The following is a 25,054-nucleotide window of genomic DNA, read 5'->3' as shown; positions in this document are numbered from 1 at the left end:
CTTTAACACGGTAGCCACAGCTGCATTCGTAAGTGCTTCGTTAGGGCCTCGCCAGGCACACAAACTGCATTAGGCACTCTCGCATTAGCCCCCCCCCCCCCCCACACTCTCACTTTCTAGAGAGGTTCTGCTTGGCCCGATTATACGACTGACACCTCCCCCAAAAAAGATCGTTTCCCTCCAGGAATTGGAAACGGGTTCCGTGAAGGGGTTCCAGTTGCAGTTGTCATGGTATCTGGGGCCACCTGAGAAAGATTGGGATAATGCAGAGACCGGTGACTTCAGGGTGATTTAATTCATCGTCTTTAAACGGTTTCTCTGAATGATTTTTTAAAAAACCAATCGCCTGTTATCCCTCCTGGTCTCAACACGTCCCCATCACCTGCAATGCTAACATCATCATTGCTGCTCAAAATGTATTCATAATACAGGTAAGAAATAGTTTTAAAAAACTACTTTTAAAAAAAGGAACACTTTTCATACCATTTGCACGTGCTTACATGCAAGTATGTGCACAACGTCCATATACAGTATATATTCACACATAGTAATACACATATACACGTAACAAGATATTGTGACAGAAATATTGACATATTACGCAGTGCTTATGTAACAGACCCAACTGCAGCACACACAAGGGCACATGTCCCCTTACAGGCGTGCCTGAAGAGAGACATGAGACAGCTACAGAACTGAGATGGGAGACTACACGTCACACAGGACAGTGAAATAGTGCAAACCCATCAATGATACGCATTAACAACAGTGCATACGTTTGGGATGGTCAACAATGTTACTGAACAGTTACTGAACATGCAATGAATCAGCTCTCATGAAGACTACATAAGATATGATGTCATGGCATCCCAAAGACAGAAGGCCTGACATCACCAAGAAAAACCAATAGTCCATTACAGATAAGCTGATAAGCTTTTCTCCTTCATGGCTAGCTTGCATTGAAGGAGAAAAATCACGTTCTGATGTCAAAGGCCTTCAGTTCTGACCTTGCTCTCCTTGCTAGCCATGCCAGTGAAATACCACAGCAGAACTAGACTAGATTAATGTTTATTTGTGTCCTACAACTGCCATGCTGTTTCTGAATATTCCATCACCCTAGGACACAATAACCCCCCCCCCTTCCCAAATGTACTTTCCATTATTAACCTTTTGAAGAGCATGTTTCTTTTTTTTTCTTCAAAATTTCAAGTCAGCGTTCTAGAACTCCATTGCTTTGAGTTTACTAGTAGTGATTGTTACATCATTCTCCCTGTGTCTGTGTGGGTTGGTATGCATGCTGGGATTAACTCCAGCACCCCCTGTGACCCTGACCAGGAATAAGCGAGTATAGATGATGGATGGGGGTTGTTACAACAGCATCAGAATGTTCAGGTAAAAACATTCTAATCACATATTTGTGATCGTATGCCTAAAAAGGGTTAAAGAAAGGAACACTGCACTTCAAAGCATTCCGAGTACAGAATGCTTTCATTCAGTGTGCATGAATCAAAATGGAATGCTCGACTCTATGCCTTCATTATCTAAAATCCTCTCTACTGTTCAGTCATAAAATATATGCCGCAGCGAACAGTGCATTTGATGACAAAGCAATTTTGAGGGAGAGAGGATTGTTTTTCGGTCGTAACAAAATTAGCTTCACTGGACAGCCGGAGGGTTTCATCCGGGAAGTGAGAAGCAGGTAATCTGAATGCAAGTAAATGGTGAATTATACAGTAGATGAGTTACAGGTGAGCAGCCCTGGCAATGAAGCTAATGATTCTCATTAATGAACACAGCGGACAAATGTTCAACAAATCTGAAGCCCAAACCAAAGAAACTGAGCTTACATAATATGGCATTTATCCAAATAAAACACACAGCAGCTATTGTATACACCATATACATACAGTCAACTCAATAATATTTGGAAAAGACACATTTCTCCTTGATTTGGCTCTGTACTCCACAGACTTCAGATTTGTAATTAAACAATTGAATAATTTCTTGTTTTACCCCAAAGATAAGTGCAGTTACATTGTGAAACCAAAAGGTATTAAAATAACCTTCAATAAAAGCAATAAAATCAGCCCTTTAACCACATGTGAATTGATTCATTACAAATTTTAAATTGTGGAGTACAGAGCCAAATCAAGGGGTGGGGGGGATCTCCTTGTCCCAAACATTATGGAGCTCATGGTATCATAAATACATATATAAAATATAGAGCCATCTGCCCCATGCCTACAGCTACCATAATACCTCACTGTGGCTAACGAAACTGGGACCATCAGCATTGAGTGAGTCTGCAGTTTCATGATTTTCCAGAAACGAAAAGCATTAATTTTTCAACAAAAAAAAAAGTAAAAACTGAAGCATAGGTGAGCTAAGACAACCAGCTACATTTGGGATGGATTTAAGGCTTTCAACAGAAAAACTCATGTGGAGAATGATCTTTACTTCAAAAGGGTTTCTCATTTCAAACAGAAGGGAAGTTCTTCAGAAAAAAAACACAAAAAATAAAATAAAGAAATCTCCCCTGTAGTCTAGTTGCAGATAGATCACTGTCCCTCCCCTGTCCCTGCGGAGAAGACAAACGGGTCATTGAACCCGAGCACGCTCAAGCCCAGCCCCAGGGAAACGTACGCAGCTCAGAGCCTTTTAAAAAAAAAAAAAAGACCCAAAGGAAGCACGGCCGCTGACTCCATATGAACTGATCAAACGCATCGGGACCAGAGACCCACGCCACGCCGCGGCAGGCAAGGCCGACAGCTATAACAAGAGCCAGAGATTTGCTCGCTGTTTACTGGCGGGGAGCAAAAAAAACACAGAAAGGCTGAGGATAGGGAGAGAGTGAGAGAGAAGCGAGAATGAGAGAGGAGGAGGGGGGGAGGACAAAGACTTTGAGGTTGGGAGCCTGTGAGAGAAGTAGAGTTGGAGGAGTGTATTCTTTTTCCAGTGAAAAGCTGATGAAGTTTCGAAACTTGGTTATTTCTTGACAGCTCCTTTCCAGCTCATTGCTCCGTTTCACAGCTGAAAATTCAGTGGAGTGATTGAGGGGACAATCGTATTGAAAAGATACAGGGGGAAGGGTCTCCCTCGTTTGGCATACAATGGCAGTGTCTTCCCAACTTTGAACCCTCAACCATCTGGATTCAAAGGCCAGTGTTCTGAACACATCTACGGCATGCTGCCCTCATACCATTCCAACACAGAACAGCCTGTTTAGGCATGTGGTGAGATCCACGTGGTCTCCTCTACCTTCCCATCAAGTTCACGCTGAAATCTTCAGCGGCATGACCAACCAAAACCTTGGTTTTAAACGGCAAGTTTGAACACCTGCTCCAGGACAAGAAGGAAAAAAATAAAGAAATAAATTAAAAGAAACACAGGAGCACTGGAGATCAAGGCCTGGTCTTCCTCCAGTGCTCACTGAAGGCCAGAAGGTCCCTCTCTCCCAGCCGACAGCCCCTCTTGGTTGTCTTTCTGTTCCACCTCGGGTCACGTTAGCGTAGGCTAACGGAAGCTTTCACTTAAACAGCTGCTTGATGAGTCCGCCCTTCCTCGCCGGAGTCGACCGCAGATTGATCGGCAGCGAAGCGGAGCGTTATCGCTCGTTTGCGCGCGGTTGCCGCCATCTGCGCGGCGGACCGCCGCGGGCGGGGGGCCCGACATTCCGGAACGTTCCGGGGGACGTTCCTCCTGGCAAGACGAGGGAACGGCGAACGCGGAAACGAGGAGACGGCAGGCTCCGTTCCAACCGCAATAATTCCAGAAGTGCGGCTGCAAGCCCGTGATTACATGAATATGGAACATCGCCTGGACATTGGAATGTAGGAACCGCACCACTAATACGCTTCCTCAAGTAGACATCGGATGCAGGAACACGTTTCCCCTGTGAATTCATTTTCAACTAAATAAAAAATACTGCTTCAAAATTATTAAGAAAATATAGTTGAACTGGCAAACAAACATAAGCACGTAAAAATGTTTTTGTTTTTTTTGTCGTCTTGACGACAACTGCGATTACAAAGCCAATACAGTTTACAGCCTTACACTCAGTATAACCAACACAGATTTTAACTATGGCAACGTGCTAATAAACTATGACTGTGCTCACATCACAATAAGCACAGGAGAGAAAATGCAATGCCCGCGCCTAAGTTCGGACTTCTGCGATTCAGTTGCATGGCGATAATGACAGTGGCAGCCAGTGAGAATTAGGGAAGCCAGGGAACATGGCCTTACACCGATAAACGCTCCCAACCCAATTAACAAGCTCGCCCAATTAAGCAGGCCTCACCCATGAGTAATACTACTAAACGAATATGAGCAAAAAGCAAGAGAAAGCAGATATGGCCACTGGCTAAGGTCTCATAGGTGCCGGCAGTCTTCCACTTCTCTCTGCAGAGGGGGAAGGACAGATCTAAATCATGACAAAACCAATTCCACAGGTCAACAGGCTGGCAAGCAGGCAGGCAGGAAGGCAGCAGGATCCCAATACAGGGAGAACTCCATTCATTTCACGTCAATCACCTTTAGTCTACTGGTTAGTCTTACACCCACCCACAGCAAGTTACATCACTTCATACTTTATCATGAATAAGGTCATACCAGGACCCCTGAAACTCTGATTGCATAGTTGTTGTTTTTATTCCTGTTCTTGTAATTCCTTTTTTTTAATCCACTGCAGTGAAAATAAATAGCTTTTATCATCATTAGTTTTTTTATTCAGTGAATACAATATTCACTGAATGAAATACATACTTCATTTACCCACAACAATAACAAATGTGGGCTCGCATCTGTGATTTTTTTTTTCTCCACCACCAGTTTTCATCAAAGCAACGGCATTAAAATTTACTTACAAGACAAAGCGAATACTGATCAAACGCACGCCTCTAAAGTTTTAAAATCCATTAGAAACGAAACGGGACTCAAAACGCACATCTCTGCAGAACGCCGAAACTGGGAACAATGCCCTTAGACCAATCAGCATTTCCGCCTCGAACTCCAACGGGAACTACGCTGTACAGTGAAGGAATGAGGCGGGAGAGGGAAGCCAAAATCAATGGGCCAGAGAGCCCGCTGGCGACAGCGATGGTGATTTGAGACCATCAGTTCCTCATTAACGGAGCCGCGAGCGTACTAGCGCATCGCACGAAAGACTGGGAGACGGGAGACTGGAGGTAAGTGCACGGCCGGCCCAGTCCGCTGCGCGTCCAAGGAGTCGGGACAATCATACGCGCTGGCATTCCGCGGCAAAGGCACAGGTCGTTGACATTTCACGCAAGACCACCTGTGATAAATCTGCACGTACTGCGCGTCGACAAGAAGTTAATAACGATGCACCGTCTCAGAACGGTGAATTAAACTGATATGCACATTAAATGTGAATGTATTACCACTACCTTGCGAGCGGCTTCATAAATTTAAAATTTCGATTTAAGCCAGTCAAATGAGTCTATTCGGGTTTTGCTGTGTACACCTCTCTTTACAGTAATATCAACAGTCAGAGGAAATTGGCTCCGTCACTGTTGAGTCAAGCACACAGTGCCGTTGCGTCAGAGAGATAATGCCACAGAAACCTGGCTTGGAGCGAAGATGAATAATGTATGACTTTCTCTGCCGGTCGTTGTCAGAGGCAACGCAGCGCCCGGCAACAGCTAATCAGTCCAACGCTTCCAACAAAACCAGACGGTGAGTGATGGCGAGGAGAGGATCTTCAAATCTGGCTCAATCAGCCTTGGACCTTTTAAACAAACCCGCAGGAAACGAAACAAAACAAGCTGCAGAGGAACTTAATTACGGTCTTGGAAATGAGATTTCTGACTGAAATCTTACCTCAGCCTTCAAAAGGGTCCCCACTCACACCTGTCCAAAGGAAATGCACTGCTTTGAACTTTGAAGGAGACAAGTTATTGAATAATTAAAATGTCCATGTGACCTGTGACTATGCCATCATGTACTCAAGTGGGCAGATATGAGATGATCCTCAATTTAAAAAAATAAAATAAATTACATTTATAATACCAACTATAATACATGAATAATACCAACACAAATGAGCAATTATCAGAAGCAAATTAAAAATGCGTATACTACAACTAAATGCATAAACTCACGCATCTTAACTATTTTTAAGTGGCAGTGCAGAAATTAAAGGTTTTAAATTAGACTATGGAAATTATGTTCGCCAAGAACTGCGACGATGGTCCTAGGTTTACAAATCTGTCCTGTGACATTTGTTTTACTGCACCACCCATCTTCCCTATAGCAACAAATGCTTTGCATGAGAGCACGTCTTACTGACACCACAATGGATGACACTTAACAGGTAAAAAGTGCTCAGTCGCAAACTTGTTGACATAAACAAAAAGAAAAGCAGCCTGGTCACCATGGACACCTTAAGAAATGCTGGCAGCGAACCAGATTCACTGGTCCCAGGAACCACTTTTCCTGTGTTCACCGATTAAGATTCTTTCATGAAATGTCCAGTATATCTGAATAAATATCAAATTATTTAATTTGACTAGTTTCTTTTGACTAATGACTGTACACTTGGAACAAGAAACTAAGAAAACAAATTCAAGAACAAAAACTGCATTCGCATCTCCATAAGCACATTCCTTCCACCAAATATGAGCTGCATCTTGCAAGTCGCTAGAACTTGTAACATTTGGAAACGCTGTCAAACAAAACCCACTTCCAACACTGAATAATGCCAGATATGCAGCAAACAGAAGCTATAATTTTGCACATCATTCGTGTTCCATTCAGTTTCCTTCCCCAAGGGGGTTGATGATAACGAGCATAACGTAGCCTATATTTATGAAAGTCCACAAAATGCAGATTGTTGTTATTTAACCAGTGTAGGAAACGAATGAACAGGTTTGACAAGCTCCACAAGTACCCAGTCTCAAACAGTCCACAGCCTGCCCATGGCGATTCCGTCACAAGGCAAATGCTTCGTTATCCACAAAGCAAACATAAAAGAAGTATACCAAAAGGCACGTCACTCTAAACTTGAAGCCTCCAGCAAGCATTTTACCAGCCGTCAAAGACAACAAAAGCCTTTAATTAATTTATCTCATTAGCCTAATAAATAATAATCTCAAGACATTTATTCACGAACGAGCAGAAGAAAGAATCGCATCACTAAAAAAAAAAAAAAAAAAGAGAAAATCCATTATTTCTATTTGAAGGTTTGTACCACGGGAGACGATAAATTTCACTATAGGCCTACAAGCGTAAACCTTTTCAACACGGTTGGTGGAAGCATTCGCATACGGTGACAAGAAAATGCCAAAATATTTTCACCAATGTAAGTTGGTTTATGATTGCCATTCACCTTTTTTCCAACTTCAGTTAGAAACCAGTCAATAAAGCAGACCCGTTAATCTACAGTAAATTGACGAACCAAATCTGCGCCGACTAAAATAAAAAGCTTTCGCACAGACGTGAAAGAACCGTTGGTCAAATTAATTTCATATCGCAGCCAGGTCCCGAACGAGAGTGGCGCGTGACAACGGCTAACGGCGGAGTAGCACAAACCAGCCGACAGAGAGAAAGCCAAGGGCATGTATTAATTTATTAATAGCTAATAAATGTCATATAACTGTCATATATGCTGCTATTGCTGCTGTTTTCCCTTCTTTTCTGGATCGTTATTTTGATAGATTGTTGTTACCACTACACTTTGCCAATATGTATTTTAAAGCCAATAAAGCACTTGAATTCTGAATGGGGAGATATACAATGCGCCGATATGGCAGGCCAACAACACGTTAAAACTTACCCTCACATTTCACAATAAACGGTGGTTATTTCTGGACAATTTTCTCTCAGCACAAGGTCAGAGAAATGGTGTAACAATTTTGGTACACTCCACGTCCAAACATTGAAAAAACGAAGAGTGGAATTTGGCATGCATGGGCAGTTAACCGTGAAACAAACACCACTTTAAAATTTACCAGCCTCGGCCTCAATGGTTCATTCCTGCCGGCAAAATAAAATAAATTAAAAAAAAAAAAATGAGACGAGAACACGACGATGATCAGCTCGCATCTGTATCAACACCTCGAGGGATGCAGATACTGTCCGTTACAAAAATAAAACCCAGTCACTTCGGGTCCCAATTATATTTTTGAATCACATTTCGACCACTGCTTCTGAGATCCAGGAGTGTTGACCTTGAACCAAACAACCTTTCTGAACACAACAAGATAATGTTAAGTACAGTTTCCGTTTCATTTCAGATCCGTATCTAGAAATTAGAATTTTATTCAAATTTTATTAAATTGAATAATTCAATTTTATTTAAAAAACAAAAGAAAAAAACAAACAAAAAAAAAAACTGCAAGAACATGCATGTACGCATGCAGGCAGAACACACTGAACATTTTCATCAGGAGGCCAGCTTCACAGATGCAGTAAGGAAGAGCAGAGAACACAAAGCGGGGGTGCTGGCAAGCACTGACACTAAAGAACGAAGCACTGACACCACAACCTGCAGCACTGACACCACAGAATGAAGTACTGACACCACAACCTGCACTGACAACACAATCTGCAGCACTGTCACCAGACAATGGAGCACTGGCACCACAACACAACCTGCAGCACTGACACCACAGAAGGAAGCACTGACAACACACCCTGCAGCACTGACACCAAACAACAGAGCACTGACACCACAGAATGGAGCACTGACACCACAGATCAGAGCACTGACACCACAGAACAAAGCACTGACACCACAGAATGGAGCACTGAAACCACGGAATGGAGCACTGAAACCACAGAATGAAGCACTGACACCACATCCTGGAGCACGGACACCACAGAACTGCAGCTACAACGCATCACAGAGAACGGAGGGAGTACTGGCACCAGCTTTCACAAGCTTCCTGTTTTTGGCCAACACGCACACCAAGTTCATATACGCCTGTGGCCAGCTACTTTACGATTCAAGGACAATCTGAGGACGAGCAGCTTTGTCCAGAACACCATGGTAAAAAATTGTCTCATTAATGGCACCGAGCTTAATTGTTTCTTGGCAGAATGGCCAAGGGAACTTGCTGTACTTAAATGTCTGCTTGCAAAATAAAACATTCCACCATTAAGACCAATAAAATTATGTCAAATATTTGAAAGGAAAAAAAGTGCTGCCATTTCCTTTAATAAAAAAAAAAAATTAAAAAAATTAAAATAAAAAAATAACACTATCTATACAGCATGGCACAATAAAAAAATATATTTAAAAAAACTGCATTATGAAAACAAACTTCAATTTGACATGCAACATTATCAATGCAATACACAGCAACAGCCCAAAGCAGAAAACAGAAAAGAAAAGAAATACAATGAACAAACACAACAGTGTCAGAGAGGGGGGGGGAGAGAGAGAGAGAGAGAGAGAGAGTGGCTAATTCACTAACATCTGCTTTATAAAAAACGTGAAGAACAAATCCATCTGTAATCAGGGGACAGTCTGAAGCCTTGCTTGCAGGAGAAGACGCAGATCAGAGGGGATTCCAACACTGTGGCAAATCACATTTTACCCTCACCCCCCCCCCGGACATGACAAAAGCAGGGCGCTGCAGGGAAAGGGCTGCGTTCAGCTAGCGGGTCGGGAGAGCTGCAAGCAACAGAGACTTCCTGTCCATCGCACCCCAAACAGGAAGTGGGTGTCCGTTCTTAGCCTTTTTTTAAATATATTTTTTTGCGGCTCGCGAGCGGGCCTCGGGCCGCTCCTGCTGTACTGGGGTCAGTCTCGGCCCTCGCGGGCGTCGTCTGAGGCAGGGGGTCGAGCTCCTCTCTCCGGCTGATCCGGGGTCAGTCTCAAAGGCGGTTAGCACGTTAGCGTTGAGGGCGGCGGCGGCGGCGTCCGGCCGCGCGGGAGCTCAGTAGACCGTCCGCGGGTGCTTCATGCTGTAGTGCGCCTCCGACGCTGACACGTAGGCCGACTCCGGGAAGAAGTCCTCGTGGAACTCCGCCAGGAACCTGCAACGCACGCGACAGACCCAGACCGACGGTCACACGGGGGGAAAACACGCCTCACTTCTCCTGGGTTTTTGGGTGGGAAAGTTGTGCAAGTTTTTTTTTGCAAGCTTTTAACATCTCATTTGCCCAGTGTGGGGAAAAAGCACCAGAAAAACAGATGAGACGTAGTACATTCAAAACAGTAGTCTCTTGCATAACATGCCACAATAAATTTATAAATAAATAAATACATTTTTGAAAGGCAGCAGTATTATTGTCATGTTTTCATACACGAACAGTCAACAGGTACAAAGCTACAGAGAAATGCAGATATTGCAGAGCAGGAGTGAATAAGGCTGGAGCCCCGCCCACTTTCCAGGGTATAAACAGGAAGTAAACGATTCAGCGTTCCATGCTGTCCACTTCCTGCCTGGTAAGTGAGCTAAATGGAACATTGACGCTTTATTTCACACTATTCTCAGAATGCCTTCATAACCATGTCATAATGCTTCATGACATGCATTATAACATGAAAGTGATGAAACTCATTTGTCCAATTTAAATAGAAAATCCTTTTCGTTATTACACATTTGCGCAAGTCTTAAGATGATGATATTAATGGTGGACACAAACGGCAATGAAAGCACATAACTCATACTTTGGAAGTATTTTGAAATTCTCTGAACCGCTGTAATCTCCTGTATTCAGGTCGATAAATGCAGTCTTGAGTCCACAATCTAAGAAAGAGGACGATCTTGTAACAGAACAAAATGGAGGATTTGGGAAGTAGGTTTGAAGTCAGTCAGTCTGTGCAGGTTCCTCCAGAGCGGCTGCTTCATAAGTAAAAACCCCCGCATGCAGCCTGCTGGCGCACACATACCACAGCCCCGTTATCAGCCTGAGGGGACAACATGCAGTTACAGCGCTTTTCAAACTTTACTGCGTACGTTTTTGGCATATTTCTGCCCTGCGACGCGCTGGTGGAAGCTTCAGACGCAGACCCTCTGATACTGCGATGCAGATACTGCGCCGGCGTGCAGCCAGCTGGCGGATGCAATTCCCGCAGGGCTTTGTGATGTCACATAGAAGCCTGTGATGTCATCTTTAGGGGACGGACAGGCTATCTGGCTAGGTTTGTGATGTCACCATGCAAAGCCACACATGGAGGCTTGCACTTCTGTGTTATTTTATTAATTAACACATAAACAACAGCGTGTTTAGATTGCCTGTCTAACTTCAGCCATTGTTTTTATGCATCGTTATGTTTTTAATATCATTAAATAAACTATTTTAACACAACATACTGCAATGACATTATTTATCATATGCTACTTTAATCATTAATTTTACACCGCTGCAACTGAACTCAACAGAAGCTCCAGCAAGACTGAGCCGGTTTACCCTGAACCAAACTGCTCTGCTTCCCAGATACGTTTGCTTCCCTTAAATAACCCAATTCAAAAGTCGCAGCGAAATTCTCCAGTCTAATCAAAAATAATCCGGAATGTTCTTAGAGTCTAGAGTTCAGGGAAATCCTCCAAATCTCGGCATCTCATCTCCCGGCCTCCCCGAGCTTAATCTCTCCTCAACAATTATCCTTACGGCTGGACGAATTAAGACCGAGGCCTGGTCTTTCCCTCCCCAGGTCCGGCCCATTACAGCTCGTTAGAAAACAAGCCTGCACACTACCACTGGTGCACTGGGAAGGCAGGCAGGCAGGTGCGGTAACACTGTGGTGCTGGGTAAACCGGATTCAGCCCAGCCCGGTACGGAGGCACGTTTTAATCCACAGATATCACCGGACACCACGGCGCTGCAGGGAGTCCACGGGGAGACTCAGAGAGACTCAAAGACACGCGCGGGATTCGGAATTAGTGCTCACACACACGCATGTACACAACCACGCGCATTATAACACGGATACATGCACACGCATACGGACATTCAAATACCAACATGCAAACACAATCATACACACACACACACACACACACACGCATGTACACAACCACGCGCATTATAACACGGGTACATGCACACGCATACAGACATTCAAATACCAACATGCAAACACAATCACAATCACACATACACACACACACACACACAGAAATGGCCACACTCCAAACCACAATCTGAAAGTGAAACTTGAACACACACACACACACACACACACACGTGTCACATGGGCTTAATCTCAATCACTCCTGCACAGCTGGGAGCTCAATCCCAACATGCATTCATCCACTTGGCTACATCAGAGTCCCTCTTGAAAGCTGTGCTGCTGGAAACAGTGCGATACTTGGGCAGGGAAGCCATCGTTACCCACAGCAGACAGAGCCTTCAGGCTCTGTTGTGCTTTGGCACCCTCTAGTGGCCAGAGCGAGAGGTGCGTTTCTTTGATTAGTGAGGAAAGTAAATCCCTCAGCTGGGGCCGGCTGCAGATCATCATGCAGGATTTAAAGATTAGTGCTCAGAACGCTGCTTGCATAACCACCCCCCCCCCCCCAATGTTCTTCACTTCTAATGTGCATTCAGGGGAAAAACACACACATGCACGCACACACACACACACACTACTCTCTGGAGGCAGGAAATCAAGATCAGTTTATAAATAAGAGCCCAGTCTAACATCTGATCCCTTCATTCAACAACAAAGACCAATTACGTTCCTCCTATGAATCATCCTTCCTTTAACCATGTGAGAGAAACTGTGAGATTGCGGAGACACAGATGCAGAGACAGAGGAACTACAGTCATTGCACGTCTAACTCCAGGTCTGCTGTACACGGGCAGTCCATTTACCCTGCAGAACTCACTGTCCCAGAATGCAAAGGGGGTAAAAGCCCCCATAGCCCTAACGGATGCATTCAGGGATTCACAGATGGGTCCTTTCAGCTACATAAAACTGTAATTAAAGTTCCCACACATCAGACTCCAGTCCGGTGAAAACCAAAGGGAGAGGTCCTACCCTCACTACACGCCCTTTAAAAATGCAGCGTTGTGAAAATAAAATGGTGGTCTACGCGCACACTGAGCAGGCCCCAGACTCAATCCCAGCATGCCGAGTGCAGCCCTGTTAGGCCATGCCAGCGACTCTGTACACCACAGGGATAGACACACGTTACCCATCCCCACGGATCAATACCTCCGCCTTTACTCCACGAGCCGTTTCCAGATCCATAAATGCCTCTTGATTACAGTGATAATCCACAGGACCTTGCGGTCTCCAGTCTGGAAGCAGGCTGCAGCTGTACGCAGGAAATCGATGCGTTTCGCACAGCGCACGCGCTCCAAAGGGCGTTTTCATACAGAGGAGTTCATCGCACACAAGCGACACCTCCAAACCCCTCATTAACTCTGGAGAACTCAACCGTAGCCTGCACAGAACTGCAGACAATGTCCTTAAAACTGAACTCGCTGCTTCTCTCTGTCTCTCACTCTCTCTGCGTCTCACTATTTCTCTGTCTCTCTCTCCCCCTCCCTCAGTCTCTCACTCTCCATCTCACTCTTTCTGTCTCTCTCTCACATTCTCTCTCCCTCAGTCTCTCTCTCTCTCTCTCCATCTCTCACTCTGTCTCTCACTCTCTCTCTCTCTCCCCGTCTCTCTCTCTCACCCAGTCTCACACTCCCTCTCTCACTCCGTACTACATACTACAGCACTGAGTTCATTCCAACCCGTCACCGTAGCTCTGCTAATGAACAGCACATATAAACCGCTCTGCCAAATTAACTGGTGACTAAACGCTTAACTAGCCACAGGGAGCGCTGGTTCGTTACCCAAGCGGGTCACAATTCCAGCACGCTCGGTTCAGGCAATTACACACCTGTGAGACACCCTGAACGAGCGGTTCCATGTCATCGACCGATCGGAGTCATCGGCGCGGAGCGGACGGGGACATCTCACAACGGGAAGATTAAAACCGGGTAACTGAAAAACTAAAATGGCCTCCCGAGGAGATCCACGAGGCTCATCCACAGCAGAGCTCTGTTAAAGTGAGCTCCTTTCTCTTTTTAAAACTGGCATGTCTCAGCACCGGCATGAAGACAGGTTCATGACGGGGAAGTGCAGTGGGTAGAGCTTCCAGCTTCCTCTGTGTGTGTATGTGTGTGCGCGCGCTAAGTGAGAGAGTGTGTGCGTATGCTAGTGTGCGTGTGTGAGTACGCCTGTGTGTGTATGTGTGTGTGCTAAGTGAGACAGTGTAAGTATGGTAGTGTGCGTGAGTGTGCCTGTGCATTTGTGTGTGTGTGTGTGTGTGTGTGCGCGAGTGAGTGAGTGAGTGAGCACATGTGAGAAAAAGCACACGTGGCTGTGGTAAGAGAGCGTTGCGTTAGCCGCAGGAGGTAGTGAATTTGGGTGTGCTGATCTCGCGGTCAGAACATAGCGGTCGCACCGCACGGGCTCCAGAAACACACCTGAGGAAAAGCTCCAGGTGTTTGACCAGGGCCTTCAGGTTCTTGTCAGGAATGTGCATCTTCCCCAAGATCTCCGGAAGCTTCACTGGAAGACAAGAGGCAGAAATAACTGCACTGTACAGAGCACAAGCGTGCGTACGCCTTTAAAAAGCCCTGTTCCCTCTGGTCCTGGCTCTGTGAAGCAGGCAGGGAACAGGAGAGGGAGCAGGAGAGCCAGAGACCAGAAAACCAGCGCCCTGCGGAACTATGCGCGAAACGAACCACAGGTGGACAGAATGAGAAATGGCTCGATTTGCAACTAAAAGGACAGGAGAAAGAGCCAGGGAGGAAAATGTGCTAAAGCGTGAGAATGCACAAACAACCAGCAGAATGTACGCGTTCGAAGGGAGGCTGTGCAAAAATGAGAACAGTTGGGATCGGAAAGCTTGCACGAGTATGAAGCCTGGTGTAATGTACTGGTGTACACACAGAGCGGGACTGTGACTATGAGGAGCGGAGGAGGAGGAGGAGGAGGAGGAGGAGACGCGCTCACCGAAGAGGCGCAGGAGGTGCTGGGAGCCGTACATGTACGATGGTGGGGGGGGCTGGTCGCTCTGGGGGTAGTTATCGGGCGTCAGCTTCCAGCTCAGGACCTGAGGAGAGAGCGACAGAGCAGAGCTTCACCACGAGGGGAGGAGACTACCCACCCCCACAGCAACAGAAACCCAGCCTGCGTTACCCCGGAAACGGCTCAAACATGCAACAGACGCCGCCGCTATTTGGCACCTTCTGAAAGGAGCCAATTCAGTGTGTCTCCCTAAACCCAACAGCGACTGGTCCACTGGCTGTCACATGGAAGGTTTAGGCCAATCAGCGGAGAGGACACATCCCATCACGCGGACTCCATCTCACCTCATTGAGCTCGTTGTTTCTCCTGCTCTCCAGGCCTGAGAAAACGCAGCTGCCCTCTTTGCTGGGGGTGAGCGGCAGGGGGGAGGAGGAGCCGCTATTCGCAGGGGTTTCTGGGTAAAAGAAAATATAAGAGGAGGGGCATCGGTCAGACACCTCACAGCCCTCACAAGAGTCATAAAGCCAGCATGACGGACAGACCAGAATTCTGCCTTTTAACCCTTTAAGGTGTGAGATCACAAACATGTGATTAGACAGTTGTTAACTGAACATTCTACTGCTGATGTCACAATCAAAAAGCACTGGAACACCGATTTAGAATTTTGAAAAAACATTTCAATAAACCTAACTCTTCGAAGAGTTAAACTGAGCCATGCAAAACCCAGACTGCATATGAAATCAATCACTGATGTACTGCACGTCGCCCCCTACAGGGCAGACAGAGTGTGGTGCGGGTCTGGTGCAGCAGTGGGGGACGTACTCTTCTCCAGACTGAGGAAGAACTTGGGGAGGGGGGCGGGGGTGTCGGTGTGCCGGCGTTTGGGCTGGGGGGAGGTGCCGCTCTCGGACAGCCTCTCGCTGCCGGAGGTGTGGCGCGTGGAGCGGCGGAGCGACTGGGGTGCGTCGGGGTCGCCACGGCGACGCTTGGGCGTGGACGGCTCGCTGAGCGCCGGCTGGCTGTCCGAGGACTGCGGGGTGAGCGGGTTCATCCCGGGGGGGCTGGGGGAGCGCTCCCGGAGACACCTGCAGCCACGGGACGAAGAGGAGGAGGAGGAAGAGGAGGAGGGGTCACCACAAAGCAGGGCTCTGGCAGAGAACAGCCACACTGCACACTCTCCTTACACTCAAACACAGAGAGAAACAGCCACACTGCACACTCTCCTTACACTCAAACACAGAGAGAGAAACAGCCACACTGCACACTTTCCTTACACTCAAACAGAGAGAGAAACAGCCACACTGCACACTTTCCTTACACTCAAACACAGAGAGAAACAGCCACACTGCACACTTTCCTTACACTCAAACACAGAGAGAAACAGCCACACTGCACACTTTCCTTACACTCAAACACAGAGAGAAACAGCCACACTGCACACTTTCCTTACACTCAAACACAGAGAGAAACAGCCACACTGCACACTTTCCTTACACTCAAACACAGAGAAACAGCCACACTGCACACTTCCTTACACTCAAACACAGAGAGAAACAGCCACACTGCACACTTTCCTTACACTCAAACACAGAGAGAAACAGCACACTGCACACTTCCTTACACTCAAACAGAGAGAAACAGCCACACTGCACACTCTCCTTACACTCAAACAAGAGAGAAACAGCCACACTGCACACTTCCTTACACTCAAACACAGAGAGAAACAGCCACACTGCACACTTTCCTTACACTCAAACACAGAGAGAAACAGCCACACTGCACACTTTCCTTACACTCAAACACGAAGAGAAACAGCCACACTGCACACTTTCCTTACACTCAAACACAGAGAGAAACAGCCACACTGCACACTTTCCTTACACTCAAACACCGAGAGAAACAGCCACACTGCACACTTTCCTTACACTCAAACACAGAGAGAAACAGCCACACTGCACACTTTCCTTACACTCAAACAGAGAGAGAAACAGCCACACTGCACACTTTCCTTACACTCAAACACAGAGAGAAACAGCCACACTGCACACTCTCCTTACACTCAAACACAGAGAGAAACAGCCACACTGCACACTTTCCTTACACTCAAACACAGAGAGAAACAGCCACACTGCACACTTTCCTTACACTCAAACAGAGAGAGAAACAGCCACACTGCACACTTTCCTTACACTCAAACTGAGAGAGCCCACCCACACTGCACACTTTCACTCCTAACACAGAGCAGAAACAGCCACAATGAAACACTTTCCTTAAACTCAAACAGAAAAGAAAAGCACACTGCCACTTTCCGTACACTCAAACACAGAGAAACAGCCACACTGCACACTTTCCTTACACTCAAACACAGAGAGAAACAGCCACACTGCACACTTTCCTTACACTCAAACAGAGAGAGAAACAGCCACACTGCACACTTTCCTTACACTCAAACACAGAGAGAAACAGCCACACTGCACACTTTCCTTACACTCAAACACAGAGAGAAACAGCCACACTGCAGTGAAGCCACAGGCGTCTCTGCTTCTTCATTCACTGTAACTGAGAGGCCCCAGCAAACAGCTCAGAATTTACACCGCTTTTTGGAAAGGAGCCATAAATTCCACTTTCGCTAATGAAATTCCACTTTTTCCTCCTAAAATTCCATCGGCACAAAGCAGACTAAATGAAATGAAGCGGCTGCCCCTGTGCGTACAGGCTACAGCATTCACTCACCGCGTCCACAGAAAACTGCTCCTTAAAGAGCGATTTAAAAACGCCAAGAATCTCACCCCTCATTTGGGCGATTCATCACGACGCCACACAAACACACACACAGGTGGTATGTGGCCTGGGATATTGTGTGTCGGGATCTAAACGAGGCTCTGGGGGAGGAAGCTCATTAAGGAGACGCACTGCCTCTCTGCGCCCAGCAGGGGGAGCCAAATCTCAAGGATGCGATTCCAGACAAATAAAGAACCCTCTTGCATAACAATACCAGTCCCAAGGCAAGGCTCTCTTTAGTTCGAACTGTTGGAGAAAACAGTACATCAGGCCCTTATTTTTCATTTTTCTTTTTTCATTACACCAAGCCCAGCATGTGGCTATTGTGCAACTGTTGACTGGACAATAACTCTGAACAAAATACTCCCCTTTGCAAACAAAACCACAAATAAAATGTTGGACACATTATGGTCGTATTATATTACACACATAAGGCGATATTATGAACACTTCATGGTTGGTCAAACACGGACAGTCTCTTACGTCATTGGTCACTGTCTCTAACGCAAGCGATTATTACCTACTGGAACTTGCTGTTACGTCATTGGTCAAACGCTCTGTCACTCACACAAGCGGTTCTCACCTGCTGGAACCAGCAGTGGTGTCCCTGATGGGCAGGAAGAGTTTGGAGGAGCTGACCTTCTTGAACTGGGCCTGCTCGTAGGGGTAGAGGAGGATCATGGGAAGGGTGAAGTCGAAAGTGATACGCAGCCCGTCCACCATCTCCTTACAGAGCTCCTCACTGCGAGCATAAATACAGACAGACTTCAGCAAGGGGCAAGAGCCACCTTCCATGACACCTCACTCACAGCACACACCATGTAAAACTAACACGCTAATCGCTAATTTACCACAATCAGTCACACTGACCAGTGCACAGAGCCCATTCTGTAAGGACCAATAAGGACTAGCTGAGGTCAGCAGCTCTTACTGTTCTTTTTCATTTCTGATCCTCAGATGGATAATTATGCATATGCTATAACACGGTAATGAGAGGGACTCTGGTTTCCAGGGTGTACTTGTTAGTTTACAGAGGTCAGAGGTCAAGGGCGCTCACTTTTTCTCAGGGGGCACGTAGTGCGGGTTGAGGTTGGTCTGAGTGGCGCCCTGGTGGTGGCGGTAGCGCTCGTTGGCGGAGAAGGCGGCGTTGATGGCGAAGTGCTTGACGTACGACTCCAGGATGTTCACGATGTTCATCTGGCAGGGCAGCTTGACCAGCTGAGAGACGGACACACGGAACAGCAGTCAGGTCACGTGATCGCACGCGCCACCCCACAGTCAGGTCACATGACTGCACGCGGCACCCCACAGTCAGGTCACATGACTGCACACGGCACCCCGCAGTCAGGTTACATGACCGCACACACCCTCCCACACTCAGGTGACATGTATATACACACACACACACACACTTTATTTATTTATTTTTTTAACATTACCACCCACCCACACACTAAATCTCACTAAACAATTTGGCAGAGCAGGGGGGTCACAGTTCCTGCTGGTTTCATTATCCCCAGCAAACAGATCTGCTATTCCAATGTCTCACAGCAAGCGGTTTAAGATCTGTTCCCTAGCAGGGCTGTAGCAGGACCTGGGAATGGCTACGGTCAAAGACAGCAACCGCCACGCGGTCACACACACCCGCTGATCACATGACGCGGTTACCTTCTTCCTCTTGTTGATGTAGTAGCAGTCATCCTCCAGCTTCTTCTTCAGGACCTCTGGGATCTCAATGTTGATGGTCTTGTCCTCTCCACCGCTCTTCTCCAGCCACTCCCGTTTGGCGTGAGTTTCCTGTTCCTCCTTCTGAGAGACGCACAGCCATCAGATCCCCGCCAATTACACTCCAGCCAACAGGGCGTGGTCACAGTGCGCCAAAACAAGTCACTATCACTTAATGTCTGCATGACCTAAAGCAGCGGTATCCAACCCTCTCCCTGGAGATCTACAGTCCTGCAGGCTTTCATTTCAACCCTAACACGGACTCTGCAAACTAGCAGCCGAACAAGATCTCTAGCTGTTGAATGAGCTGTGCTTTGTTACGGCTGGAGTTAAACCCTACAGGACGGTAGATCTGAAGGTGCTGATGAGCTTACCACTCCAACTGACGTGTGCAGAGCCTGTGGGCTATCAGTGCGGCCCAGTGTGAATTTGACCACCACATCTCCGTTTTTGATTCATAAGTAATATCACGTAAGACTATCGATATTTTATTTTCTGATGTAACCGGAAACGATTGCCAGCGGTATTCTGGTCACAGAAACGCCTGGGGCGGTGCTTTGGTCACAGAAAGGCTTGGGGCGGTGCTTTGATTCGCGGAGCGTTACCATTTCCTCAGACGAGTCGCTCTCCTCGCTTTTTAAAGACTCCGGGTCCTCAGAGTCGTCTTCGTCGCTGTCTCCAGAGGACGAAATCAGAGCTGAACGGCGAGAGAAGGAAAGGAAAAAAAATAAAATAAATAAATCAGGCTCTCTGAGAAACGCAGGCACACACAAATGGCTTCGGTAGCGAGAGGTTCTCGGAGAACTGCAGGGTCACGGGGAGGGGGGGGGGGGGCAGTGACTTCAAAGCACCCGCGTGCAGTGAGACCGCGTTGGTTCTCTCACAAGAAAAGCCCTCAAATCCCTGCACAAGCAATTTTCACACACAGCTCTATAATGATTAATTCTAAATCAAATATTACAATATTATGTACAGCATTGACTATATCCAGATGGGACCCTTTTTTCCCCATCAGTCATTCCAAAATATTTTTTTGGGGGGGGGGTAATCCTCGTAATGTCCATATAGTTTGTTTGGTCACACATCACTGTAAAAACAATATAGAAACTTCTGTATCCTGGTCCCTTCTTTGCTTCACCAACAACACACGACGAGCACCGCGACACAGCACCACACACACACACACCACAGAACCATTCCCCACGGCTTCAGGCGGTGCGGGCCCTGCGTTATCAAAGGCGGCTGGTGCAGTTTAAGAGATGAAGTGTTCTCGGGCACGTCTCCTCCCACGGCTCCTCTCAACAGACAGAAACTCCGAAGCGATGGAGACAAGGTCATCAACTCCAATAAATAAGAGAGAGAGAGGGAAAAAAGCACGCTCCACCGGCTCGCTACGCATTCCCAGGGCCTTCTGGGAATCCTGGCGAGAGCGGCACTCTCCCCACATTAATAACGGCGTCCGTCCGTCTGTCTGTCCGGACAGCGCTCCGGCTCGTCTCATCGAGGCGAGGCGAGGAGAGCGGGCGGACGGGCGGACGGATGGCATTTCAGCTCGGCAAAAAAACGTCAATAAAAAAAAAAACAGCACGAGAACAAGCCACTTACGGGAACAACACTAAAAGGCCAGACAAACGGGCTTGTTAAAAAGTTTCAGGAGAAACTCTCGTCTGCACGCAGCCGCTCACGCTCCCATTAAGATTCCAGTCTGTTCCGAGCAGCCGTGGTTTTCCACAGGATTCTGTGCCAATGCATTTCACATGGTGAGAGGAACTTACACGGACTCAAAACTTAATAATTTCTTCCGCAGAAATGACCAAGACACAGTTCCCTCAGGATAACAATATTAACACGGCGTATTAATGGAATATGAAGCCTGTTATAAATACCAGAACACACTTTAATAATCTAGTCCGAGACATATAGAGATATTTACAAAACCACAGTCGTCGTATCATCTCCAGTACTTTTATATACCGAGGTCCTGTGGCTCCATTCATCCCCACATAAACCCTTTTCTCACTGAAGAAAATGTCCTCTCTCTTCTGTCAGGCAAACGAGATGCACCTGGGGTAAAGCATCATACACTAAAAACACAAGCCTGCTCACAGTCAGCGGGCCCGAGACTCCATTGAAATGCACCATACCCCTTCAAAACAGACTCACTGGAGCAGCCTCTCACACAGAATTCTGTGCAGAACCCTACCCCACAGTCCCAGCCTCAATGAGGTAAGACTTCACTCTGTCTATTTTTATTTAAAGCAGATGTGAGAGGTCTTGGTGCATTTGCACATGTCACATTAGCTCTCAGACATCTGCATTTTCAAAGAGCAGGTGATGAAAACTGAAAAGCACAGAAAAAGGACCTCACACAGAAACATACGTTCACCCATGAGTTTGTATATTCACATGCAAAGAAGAGAGAACCTGCCCACTAGAACCTGACCAGGGGCAACATAGCTCAGGAGGCAAGACCGATTGTCTGGCAGTCGGAGGGTTGCCGGTTCAAACCCCGCCCTGGGCATGTCGAAGTGTCCTTGAGCAAGACACCTAACCCCTAACTGCTCTGGCGAATGAGAGGCATCAATTGTAAAGCGCTTTGGATAAAAGCGCTAATACAATCGAGTCCATTACCATTACTATAGAACAGGCAACCTGCCTGCCATAGAACAGAGAACCTGCACACTACAGAACAGAGAACATGCACACTGCATGTAACTCTGGCTCCTTCAGCAAAGCTATGGTAAGTTATGTACTGCACTCTGACACTCTCAGCCACAGAGGGCACTGGTAATTGGCTAGCCCATGATGGCCAGCCACATGCATAGTTACTGTAATGTAATCCCCTAACCCCCCCTAACCCTCCCTCCCTCCCACCCCACCCCCCCCCAGCAGAAACACTTACAAGAAGCATCACTGTCCTCCTTCTCTTCAGGTAGGGTTTTTAACACTGAGTCAACACCGGGCAGACGACAGCGTCGTTTCTTCCATCCCTTTCTCCTCCTGCTCGAGAGAAACGCACAGTCAGTCACCGAAAGAAAGAGAGAAGCGCACAGGTACCGCTCACCTTTCCAAACCAACAGAGCTGTTAACCCCATTAAAACCGGTGGGTCAATCAGCACTTTTCTGTGGATCATTCAAAATGTTTCATGTTTTCGGAAAAGTTGTTGCTTGTGGTATCAGCTGTAATCTCTGGAGAACTGCTGTTCAAAGACTCCCAAAAAAAAACGTGTTTCAGCTCACAGAGCACAACAGTGAAGGATCAGAAATAACTTACAGCAAAAGATCTGACAAGCCAGTCTGAGCAACACAGCAGACCAGGAGTGTGCAACTCAATTCCTGGAGGGCTGTGTAAACGCTGTTTTTTTGGGGGGGGGGGAAATCAAGTTCCCTGCCATAATTCTATGAACCGTATACGGCAATGCTAGCTCGAGCTGGTTTATGCCAACATCACCTCACAGTAACAGGTTTTAACCAAGGACTCAACCGCAACAGCTGTAGGTTGTGATTTCTGAAATGTTGCCGTACTAGGAAACTACTGGGCTAAGGTAAATAACAGAAGATGGCACTGTCCTTGCACTCCCGGAGGGAAAGAAAGAAGTATGGGGGGGGGGACATTGATGCAAACGGAACGGACATGCATTCACTTCTAGGCGCAGGGCACACTTACATGCGAGCCACTGCTTTGCGTGCCAGTTTACGCTGTAATCTGCGGTTTCCGTCGGTATCGCGGAGAACATGATCCTCTGCAGCCCAGCGATCCCAGCTGGAAGACAACATCAAGCACCGTACATTGGCCTTTTCGCGCTTCACACACAAGCAACTAAGCAACAGAGCCTAACTGCACTTAAAGTGCTAGTTATAGGAGACCGAACGGAGAACGTTCCTTTAATCAGAAGCCACTGGGTATTTCACAGTGTAAGACAAGTAGCAACGTACATTTAAATACACAGGGAAATACACTGTATGACATATTGCCATGGATAGCACAGCAGGGCATTAATACTTTAATTGCATTTTCACATATAATTCGCCTGTGATTTACGTGCAATCTAACTCAGGCATGGAAGTTTGTATAGTTCACTTGCAGTAGCATGCCGAACAAAACAAATTGCTTTCACAATTTTCTTGAGCAATTGCGATTTACATGCAAAAGGCGTTCTCTGGAGAATATACAGATACGATGGTAGCCTACTAGTGCGTTTAAAGCAGTAGAGCATGTGGTCCAATCATTCCCGAAAAGGACCGGTGTGGATGCAGGTTTTTAATTTTTTTTAGCTCTGCACTAAGACACCTGATTCTACTTATCAAGTCAGCCTTTGATTGAGGGTCCATGCCTCGTTAAATCGTTCAATCAGGTGTTGTAGCGCTGGGCTCACACACAAACCTACACTCACACTCTTACCGGATAAGACTGGACAACCCTGCAGCAGAGAAAACACGTGAACACTGTTGCTCTGCAACATATCCAGAGAATAAGAAACGTCTACGGTGCACTAGTTCCCTCGCAAACATGTGGACAGACAGCGTGAATCGAATGTCCAATCTCAACTAAGGTAGCTAGCTAGCTAACTAACTAATTAATTAACGGCATCACTGCGTTTTGAGGGCTGTTGAGATCAGGCAGCGAGTTCAACCGGTCTTACCTTCTATTCCAACCATTGAAGTGAATTAGGTACTCTGGGACCTTCCTACCCCGCTCATCTTTTCCAACTACAACGTCAACAACCTGAAACATAAAAATAACATAAGACACACAGCTAAGCTAAACTGTCTTGCTAAATTAGGTCGGCTAGTGTAGTCTAAATTATGTTTTATCGCTGGAGTTCAAAAAAATTACAGAAAACAGTGAAGCACCCTAGCCAGCCATTTTAGCTACCGTTAGGTGGTGCTAGCCAACAAGCCACACCTCGAAACATATAATATGAGTAAACTAATCATTAATATTGCGAAGGGAAAACGCTAACGCTGAACCTGTGCAACTACGTAGAAAGCTACCAAGCGTTAGCCGACTAGCATCCTAGTTGGCTAGCATTACAACAAACAGGCCCAACTGCCCGGCAGTAAGCAGGCATGAATCAAACAAACCCTAGCCTAGCATAGCACGAGCTAGTCGTCATCTCAATGCAATGCCTCACAGCTAGGTAATAAACATTAACTACCTGCGACCTTTTCGAGAAACGCCTATCTAACGTTATAGTAGCTAACTAAAGTGGGCGACGAGCTAAGTCCATTTCAATCTTATTATGATTATCAGGTTAGCTAGCTAGCAATCGTAGTTAGCTAACTGATATGGTTGCGCATAACTGCCCGTAATATCAGCCAAGGGTATGGTTTTGTTAAGAATTAGAACTGGAATAAAAATATAGCTAACGTTAGCTTTGCTAGTGAGCTAGCAAGCAGTCTCGTGGATCTTGGCCCACTGAGCTAACTAGATACAATGTATCTTGTGGTTCTACTTACCTTTGCATCATATAACACTTTAGCCTTTGTGGGATCTGGTTCGAAACAGAGAACTTTTTCTCCTTTGTGAAATTTAAATTTCATTCCCCGAGAGTTCATTTGTTCATCATGGCTAGCAGGAGAGGAGGAATCTAGACCCCCACT

The 25,054-nt window shown here is 46.5% G+C and overlaps 1 protein-coding gene across 5 annotated transcripts; it reads right to left on the bottom strand.

The window, feature by feature from the left end:
* Positions 1–8,270: 8,270 nt before the first annotated feature.
* LOC135240498 (male-specific lethal 3 homolog) lies at positions 8,271–25,047 on the bottom strand. Of its 5 annotated transcripts, XM_064310020.1 has the most exons (14): positions 24,911–25,044; positions 24,094–24,176; positions 23,118–23,213; positions 22,353–22,450; positions 20,056–20,147; positions 19,394–19,534; positions 18,783–18,943; positions 18,309–18,467; positions 15,767–16,029; positions 15,289–15,398; positions 14,930–15,029; positions 14,398–14,482; positions 8,614–10,002; positions 8,271–8,548 (listed from the first exon to the last, which is right to left on the bottom strand). In XM_064310020.1, the coding sequence occupies exons 1-13, from the start codon at positions 25,007–25,009 to the stop codon at positions 9,903–9,905; spliced, it is 1,587 nt and encodes a 528-aa protein (XP_064166090.1). In that variant the 5' UTR covers positions 25,010–25,044; the 3' UTR covers positions 8,271–8,548; positions 8,614–9,902. The 5 variants fall into 5 exon arrangements, with proteins under 5 accessions (XP_064166090.1, XP_064166092.1, XP_064166091.1 ...); XM_064310022.1 differs by lacking the exon at positions 24,094–24,176 and having other exon boundaries at positions 24,911–25,047; XM_064310021.1 differs by lacking the exons at positions 24,094–24,176; positions 24,911–25,044 and adding an exon at positions 23,853–24,004.
* Between the last annotated feature and the right edge of the window lie 7 nt (positions 25,048–25,054).

The sequence above is a fragment of the Anguilla rostrata genome, chromosome 15 (assembly GCF_018555375.3).
Source record: "Anguilla rostrata isolate EN2019 chromosome 15, ASM1855537v3, whole genome shotgun sequence".
In the NCBI taxonomy this organism is placed as follows: domain Eukaryota; kingdom Metazoa; phylum Chordata; class Actinopteri; order Anguilliformes; family Anguillidae; genus Anguilla; species Anguilla rostrata.
This window is presented reverse-complemented; position numbering and strand designations above follow the sequence as displayed.